This window comes from Rousettus aegyptiacus, unplaced genomic scaffold, assembly GCF_014176215.1.
Source record: "Rousettus aegyptiacus isolate mRouAeg1 unplaced genomic scaffold, mRouAeg1.p scaffold_m13_p_4, whole genome shotgun sequence".
Classification (NCBI taxonomy): Eukaryota; Metazoa; Chordata; class Mammalia; order Chiroptera; family Pteropodidae; genus Rousettus; species Rousettus aegyptiacus.
Window position 1 is genome coordinate 43,204,870 of NW_023416307.1, and position 9,136 is coordinate 43,214,005.

Below are 9,136 nucleotides of genomic sequence, written 5' to 3' on the forward strand. Positions count from 1 at the left end.
ATATAAATTTTTCTGTCCCTTCTCTTTTTCAAAATTAACCTGCGCTTTACTGCTTTGGGGGATCCTTTCTCTATGTCTTTTCAGGAACTCTTTAACTAATCTATGATAAGGCACCAACCATTGATGAAAACCTAAATGTTACTACCATCACATTGTGTGACTTGGGTAAGTGACTTCCGCACCTTGGTTCTCGGTGACATGGGAGGAGGAGATTACAAAATGTTGTGTAAAGTCTCTTTTAAATACCGAATTCCATGAATCCATTATCCTGGATATACAAAGAAATAAGTGGCTTACGGTGGATCCATGGGGTTTTAAAAGAGCCTTAATTTCCTTCTCTTCTTTTCCTTTGTACAGGTGGAAAAGGTAATGGGCTTCTTCCCGCCCTCAAATCTCAAATCATACCCTTAGTCTCTCCCCTCACCTGTTCATGTCTAGACTGACCTGAAGCAGGTGTGTATGTTAAAGGACATACACGAAGCAGAGGCAGAAGGAAATTGGCAGGGAGTGCAATGTACCAGTCATGGTTATATTTCAGGGAAAAAAGCTATTTGAGGAATTAGGAGGTGGGGTATATGGCCATGCTTTGAAGATAAAGGATAAAATGTAGGGACTTGGGTTCTTAGAACCAGGAAAAAGCGTCGGGAAAAGGGCCTATGTATGACTAGAGCAGATAAGCAGAGCTCAGAGCTGGGACATAAGATGTCTGGGTTTCGATCCAGTATTGGCACTAATTTGCTGTGTGACCTTGATCAGGGACCTCTTTCTTCTGTATCTCAGTTTTCTTATCTATAATAATTAGAGGAAACGAGAATAAGTTTATTCCTAAAGGCGTTCCAGTTATAATATTCTGTGGGTCCAATTCCAAGTTTCTATAATTATGTAGACAAGAGTTTTCTATATTGTCTGTGTAGACATAGGTGCCTTCAATGTGTAAAGTTATGAAAGCAGAGAGTTTGTATGGAACAGACTATCCTGGGAGGGAGGATAGAAGTGGAGGATGTTTCCGCCTCCCAAACAGAGCATATTAAAGTCTCAAAAGCCCGAGAAGACAGGCTGATCCTATCTGGGACGTGGTAACTGTAGTGAGGCTTCCAAGGACATAAGTGTCCTGCTTGTCTTATCTCCTCCATTTGAATTAAAACTCCAGAGGGACAGAGCTTACTTGCTAGACTCTCAGACACTTTAAGTTAGAAGTGACTTTAAAGGTCATCTAGTCCTAATCCCTCACCCCAAGAATGAAAATTCTATCTTACCAAAATGTGGTTCTCATACCTGCTTGTATACTGCACCCAAGATAATTTACACAGAGAATGGCAGAGTTAAATAATCCTTCCATTCAGTCTAGTGTCCTGTCCCAGGACCCAGGAGATCACACTAGACCAAACCACTAGGTCAAATTTTCAGGCTGGTTCCTCTAACACTGGCTCCAGAGTGCTAGCCTGGAATGTGAAACACCATTTTAAGCTTCTCCTTAGGGAGGGCGGTGAGTGGAGACCTCACAGATTTTGGAGTCACACAGATCCCAGTTCAAGCTTCACCTATGCTGCTTACTAGCCGGGTGGCTTTGATCAAGGAACCTCAGCTCTATGTAACACTCACCTGCAAAATAATAGTAATAATCCCATTCAGAAAACTGTGGTGAAGATTCATAAGGTGCATGAGATGAGCTCTGGACACATGCTCCCCCTACCTACTTTCTGTGTCTGCATGCGGGTGTGAGCATCTGTGGGGGTAGGAACTGTTTCTTTGTCAATGGTATGTGCCCTAGTGCAGAGCATCGTTCTTTGCTTAGTGTGAAAATAGAAAACTAAAATAAAAGTTAACTTTTTGGTGAATTTAGAATAGCTCCGTACTCAGATATCTCTTAGCAAGGCATGTTCACAAACCAGCAAAACTCTGCTGCCCCCTGTCCTCGGAAGAAAGACTTGTTCTGTGTATGCAAATATCTGAAACGAAAGTTAAAAAAAAAAAGAGCTGACATCCAGGCAGGGAAACCGAAACTGCTTATTCTTCTCTTGCTGGGCATCAGGAGAAACTAAAAGCTACGCACTAAACATGTACTCCCAGTCTCAGGAGAAAATTGTTTCTGATGTTGGGACATGGGAGCAGACGTTTCAAGAACTGATGCAGCAGGTGAAACCCCGGGCCAAATGGACCCTGAAGTTGGATAAGAATATTCAGCCAGACTCTGTGGCCCAAGGGTGGAAGCAATACCAGCAGAGAGCATTTGGCAGGTAGGTGAAGGTTTGCCTAGCAATTGGGCCTTCCTGGGCACAGAGGCTCAGCTTAGCATTGATGGATTCCTTTGAGAGCTTGATAAAAGAATAAATGTCACCAGGCTTTCCATCCTTTTGTGGGCACAGTGTTTTTTAGGATCTAAATAAGACTCCAAGGCTCCATTTTGCTTACTTGCAGGAAGTTCCTTTTTTAATTAAGTTTCCTCTCTAAATATTTCTGGAAGTCCCCAAAGAATGCTTCCATGTTCCATCAATGTGTCCTCTATTCCCTCACCCCTTTATTTGTTCTAAACAGCCTCTATCTAGTATCTTCTCTATCTCCCCCCTTGGTCCTGATGGGCTCCCCCAGGTTATTGCAGCTCTGCTAGCCCTGCTAGATACCAGCCTGGGGCTGGAGCCTTCTTTTAAAGCCCCCAAAATTGGCAAATGCCATGCAACCACTTTGAATATTACTTTGCTAAAGGCCTGTGGATAATGAGAGGTGATGATGCAAGAAGGAAACTTAATTTCCAGAGGCCTTAAGTAATGCCCATTTCTTACTGTCCATCTCCTTGTTCAACCCCTGACGAGCTTCCAAGTTTCAGGAACCAGTTTCATTGCCCATGTCAGGAGGGTGAGATTTGCTGACTGGAACAATTAAGTCTTTTTTTTTTTTTTTTTTTTTAAGTATATTGGGGTAACATTGGTTAATACAATTATATAATTTTCAGCTGTACATTATAATTTGACATCTATATATTCTATTGTGTGATTAGCACCAAAGGCCAGTTTCCTTTAGCTACCATATATTTGGTCCCCTTTACCCACTTCACCCTCCCCCAAACCTCCCATATTTGACCCCCTTAACCCTCCTCTTCCCTCCTTCCCCACCCCCTACCCTCTGGTAACCACTAGTCTATGTCCCTGAGTCTCTGTTTATCCTGTTCATTTGTTGCTTTTAGGTTTATATCCCACATATAAGTGATATCATGTGATTTTCAACTTTTTCAGCCTGGCTTATTTCGCTTAGGTCCATCCAGGTTGTCACAAACGGCAATATTTCATCTCTTCTTAGGGCTGAGTAATATTCCTTAAGTCTTTTCTTTTAATATGGTACCCAGGGACCTTCACTCTAGTTTCCATCGCACCTGTTATCCTGCTTCTCTACCTGCTCCTATCCTGCCTCTGATTCCTTTTGCTCCAGTACATATGGATTATTAGCCATGGCATGCATTTTCAGACTTCTATTCCCTTTTCCAGGGTCTCTGCCTGTGTGGCAGGTCTTTTTCTCCCTCTTTCCTTGTTCTTCTTTTAAGAACCAATTCCAGTGCCACTGTCTCCTTAGAGCATTCTCTGGTCTTCCTATTCCTAGGCAAAGTAAGTGTTCCTCCTTCTCAATTTCCACAAGATAATGCGTGTGTGTGTGTGTGTGTGTGTGTGTATAATTTATGTTAATATAAATATTTAGTATTTTGAATATATTATAGTTATATTAACATATTATATTTAATTTATTTATAATACATGTATGTTTATATATCACATATATGGAACATATATATATATATATTTATACATAATAGTTTTAGCAGCAGAACCCATTATTAAATGAAGCCTCTGGGACTCTTGAGAACAGTTTTCAAGGCACTGGCCCGAGCTCCATGTAGCAGTCAATCTATTCTGTTTTGTAAGCCAGTGAGTTGTGTAAATACCTCTCTCCACACCAGCCAGAGCTCCTTGAGGCACTCCCCAAAGAGGAAGGTGCTTCTCTTGTTCAGGTGAATTGATTTAATAGTCTTTCTCAGATGAAAAATATCAACCACTTTTTGGAGAGTGTTTTGTAGTTTATAAAGTGCTTCTACATAAACTATTTCATTTAATAATGACAATATAATCCTCGAATATTTTTCATTTGATGGATACAAAAATTGAGGCTTAGAGTGGAAAAGTGATTTTTCCCTGATGTAAACTATGGACTGGGGTATCCAACACAAATATTAGGGCCCCAAGTTCTAAGTCAGTTTCTCTAGGTACAAGACTAGCAACGTTGCTCATTAGAGGTGACGTGGTATAGTAGGTAGATAAACAAGATTCGTTTCAAATGGCCCAAGATCGGAAATACAACTCTACTACTACTTACCTTGTATATTCCTGAGCAAGTTGTGTATTCCTTCATTACTTAGTTTTTTTCACATGGACCTTGGCCTCAACGATGCCTATGTCAGAGAGAGAGGCTTTAAAGTTGAAATAGTATAACATTGCAAAGCACCAATTACAGTGCCTGCCTCAAAATAGAGACAGTAGTTTCCTTTTCTCTGCAGTTTCACTTTTTGTCATTGCAGTTACCAGTCAACTGAGATCCAAAAATATTCAATGGAAAATTCCAGAAAAAAAATGTATAAGTTTTAAATTGTGTGCCATTCTGAGTTCCATGATGAAATCTCATGCACTTCTGTTCCAACCCTCTTGAGAGGCGAATCATCTTTTTGTTTAGCCCACCCACACTGAATACCCTCCCTGCCCATTAGTCACTTAGTAGGTCTCTCAGTCATCGGATTGACTGTCATGGTATCACAGCACTTGTATTCAACTAACTCTTATTTCACTTAATAATGGCCCCAAAGCAGAAGAGTAGTGACTTCGGCAATTTGGATATGCCAAAGAGAAACTGTAAAGTGCTTCCTTTAAGTAAAAAAGTAAAAGTTCATGACTTAATAGAGAAAGGGGAAAAAATCGTATGCTGAGCTTGCTAAGATCTAGGGTAAGAATGAATCTTCTGTCCATGAAATTGTGAAGAAGGAAAATTTATACTAGTTTGGCTGTCCTGCCTCAAACTGCAAAACTTATAACCACAGGGTATGATCACTGCTAACTTCAGATGGAAAGGACGTTACATTTGTGGGTGGAAAACAAGAACAGAAAGCATATTTTGATTGACCGCAATGTGTTGCATGTTCCTGAAATGAGGGACACCAAGCCATTTCCTGAAAGTAAGGGATGGTTACATAGATTGGGAAATAGGTTTGGGCTAAAAAATATAAAAATTACTGAAGAGTGTTGTTATAATTGTTCTATTTTATTATTAGTCATTATTGTTAATCTCTGTGTTTAATTTTGAAATTACACTTTTTATTATAGATGTGTATATAGAGGAAAAAAGGTGTTGACAGGGCACTATCCAGGGTTTTATAAGAGTTTTCTGTGACCATTGTGAGGGCCAAATTTTTCTGAAGATGGCAGAAATATTTTTCCCTCTGAGACACCTAAAAAATGTTTTACTGGCAGAGGCAGACTTAGAACTAAGCTCAGTGGGTCACAGGAAAACAACTTTATTTGAAATAGTCTCTCTTATTTTATTTGACAATTTATCAATATCACATGTACTTTCTTAAGTTGAAAGGGATCTTAGAGACCAAACATTTCCCTCAGGACAACAATCGGCAGAGGAAACAATGGGCTTCTTTGTTCTCTTTTCAGGTTCCGGTGCTCCTCATGCAAGCGGTTTTGGGCTTCTGCCCAAGTGCAAATACTGTGTCACATGTACCTGGAAACCCGGAAGTCTCAAGGCCAGGTGCTTATGCGACTCTTTGCCCAGAGGTGCCGAAGGTGTTCCCAGTCGCCATTTGAGAAGCCTGAGTTCTCCCCAGATAGTACCATGAGGATTTTGAATAATCTGGTGCGGCGTATTCAGGAGAAATACTACGGAGATGGCATCAGGAAGTTTTCTGAGATGCCGGTGAAACTGGAGGTGCCTTTGGAAGGGTCTCATGACACGGCCAATTGTGAGGCATGCGCTCTGGGCTTCTGTGTACGGGCCTTACAAAACTGCACAACAAACCCATCCAAATCCCCTTCCTCCTACATGGAAATTGGTAGCTCCTCACCTTACACAGGTGACATGTGCAGCCAAAACCAAGCTGGGAACCAGTCGGGTGAGGCAAACAAGGCTCAGGGGAGTGGGAATTTCTGTGTCCCTAAGAAGTCAGTGCCCAGCCATGCCACTGCTGGAACCCAAGTGCCTGGGGCAGGTCCTCAGCCCAAACAGGAGACAGGCCGACAGCCCACACCAAGGGCAAACCAGCAGGCTGAACGGGGAACAGGGCTGCAGCCCCTCCGAGTAGCAGGATCACTTCCTTTAGGGTGGATGGACCCACAGCCCACACAAGCAGTAGTCCCATTACCTTCAGGGCAGGCAGATTCACAATCCACCCCGGGAGGAGGACCACAAGCCCCCCAGAGGGCATCCTTTCAGTCAACACAGAAAGCGTGCTCACAAGCCACACAAGGGGTAGGTCTTCAGGCCACAAGAAGGACAGACCTACAGCCCACACAGAAGGAAGATCCCATAGTTACACGTAGGTCTGGGACCCTCAATAAAACTCAAGATGCCTGGGGAAGGCAGGAGAGGTATTCAGACAGAAGACCTGCTCCAGACAGCTTTTTTGGACCGTCTTCTTTCATGCAACCAAACACCTTTAACCAGGATAACTCGTTCACGCGGGCCTTTGTTTGTTTTGTTTTTGTGTGTGGCGTTTTGATATCTAAGCTCTTTAAGTAGAATGATAAAAAATAGGCTTGTGCTCTTCTCTTCTGTTGTCTTAATTTAATGGTAATTAATGAACTAGTACCATTTTAATATGACAAAGAATTTGTTTTGAGACCAAGTGGAGTTAAGTTTGTAGAAAAAACAATGGTTTCCTGAACCTCCTTTGCAGATAGTCTAAAACATGACTTAGCAAATAGTGAATCCAAGAATAAATATTTGTTAAATGACCAAAAGATGTTTGTTCAATTATTCACTCATTCATTCATTAGGACCCATTCTCTCTCTCTCTCTCTCTCTCTCTCTCTCTCTCATCATCATCATCATCATCATCTATCATCTATCATCTATATCATCTACACATAGACCATATCTTCACAAAAACTTGGGGTCATGAGTGTTATTATAAAACTTTTGTGTAAGCTGAATAATGGTTCCCCAAAGATGTCCATGTCCTAATCTCCAGAACCTGTGAATATGTTACTTTACATGGCAAAAGGAATTTTGCAGATGTAATTAATTTAAGGACCTTGAGATGGGGGAGATTATCCTTCATTACCAAGATGGGCCCAATGTAATTACAAAGGTCCTTATAGGAATGAGGCAAGAAGATCAGAGTCAGAAAAAGGAGATTTAGCGATGGAAACAGAGGTTGGAATGATATGCTTTGAAGATGGAGTAAAAAACCATGAGCCAAGGGATGCAGGCAATGTCTAGAAGCTCACAAAGGCAAAGAAACAGATTGTCGCCTAGTACCTCCAGTGGACAAATGACTTTAGTTCAGTATGACTGATTTTAAACTTCCGATCTCCAGAATTGTAAGATAGTAAATTTATGTTGTTTTAAGGCACTAAATTTGTGGTAACCTATTATAGCAACAATGGGAAGCTAATACAGTTATCAATATCACTGTAGGGATCGGGCAATTATGTTTTAGGTATGGTTCAGTTTTGACAATGAAAAAGAGCATTTTGTAAGTTAGAGATATTGATATATCCATCTCCTCTTGTTCTTCCTTCTCTTTTACTTAAACCCACCCAGTGCTCTTATTCTAAAAAAAGTTCCTTTGATTCGATGATTCCCACCACTCTCATATTCTCTCACTTCTTCCAGCATTGGACTAGGAAGCATGTAAGAACTTGCCAATCCTGAAATCTTGAGGTATGTGACTACATTTTTCACTCCCTGTTTCCATCTGTCTACGAGGCATTTCTACAGGGCTCACATTGCCATCTCTACCACGTTTGTAAACAAACTTATCAGCATCTGTGACATTCCCATTCTAATCTGCCCTTCACCCAAGCTTATCACCTTAGAGTCATCTTCAACTTCTTTTCTTTCCATCACCAAAGCTTACCACCCCTTTTTTTGTCAAGTTTCTCCATCTCTTCCCACTACTTTTCCCTATCAACCTTTATCCCCAACTAGTTCAAGAACTCGAGTTATTGAAATAGGCTTTGGATTTCACTCCATGAGCAATGGGGAGCCATTGCAAGCACTTGAGGATATGGACAATTTGAGTGGAATCACATTTTTAAAACAGTGTATATTGCTGGGAAACAATGGAGGATGGGTCGAAGTAGTAGGGAGTTTGACATGAAATAATATAGTGGTAAACACAGAGAGGGGTTCCTATAGACAGTAAATAACTCGAAGGAATTTGAAGACAGGGAAATGTAAGAAGACAGAAAACCCAAGGATAAAAATATTTTCTCATTTTCTGGATGTCTATTTTCCTTTTCTCTCATGCCACTTCTGCTAGTATTATGTTTATATAAATGCTCTCCCTACCTACCACCCACCACCCTACTGAATTTCTGCATTCCTTCTGTTTTCATGCCTTTTTGTTCCTTCACAAAGAACATCGGCCCAAGGCCTAGAGACTTTACATCTAGTCTAGTTATGCTGCATAACCTAGAGCTAGTCATTATCCCTTCCTGGGCCTCAGTTTCTCCATCTATAAAATAAGTTAACATCATTCAGTTAACATAGATTGAACATATGTATTTCCCTCTAATCTCTTTTGAAACTCCACTGAGTGACAATAAAAGCACAAGAAGCATCAACAGACAAAGTCAAAGAGAATGGGTAGAAACTAGAAAACTGATGGACTAGTGATAGGCAACTGACTTAGCAGAATAGAGAAATCTGGAATAGAAGTTAGTTGAGAGAAAACTGAGGTGCAAGGCAATTCATGTGGCACAATTTCAGAAAAGTTCAAAAACTGTTGGAAATGAGTAGCTCTGAAGGTGGAAACAGGGAATGCTAAAGTAGGAGCATTGGCTGAAAACCTATACACCAAGTTTCTTTTCCCCACTCCTATGCAGCCTGGTAACCACTCTTAACTCACTCCAGGGAGACTAGAAGTTTATTC

The 9,136-nt window shown here is 41.0% G+C and overlaps 1 protein-coding gene across 1 annotated transcript; it reads left to right on the forward strand.

Moving 5' to 3' along the window:
• Window positions 1-1,996: 1,996 nt before the first annotated feature.
• Window positions 1,997-6,998, forward strand: RTP4 (receptor transporter protein 4). Its single transcript, XM_016136293.2, is given in 3 exon segments — window positions 1,997-2,237; window positions 5,697-6,715; window positions 6,718-6,998. Coding segments are annotated over 3 exon segments (1,245 nt in total). The 5' UTR covers window positions 1,997-2,058; the 3' UTR covers window positions 6,765-6,998.
• Window positions 6,999-9,136: the final 2,138 nt, after the last annotated feature.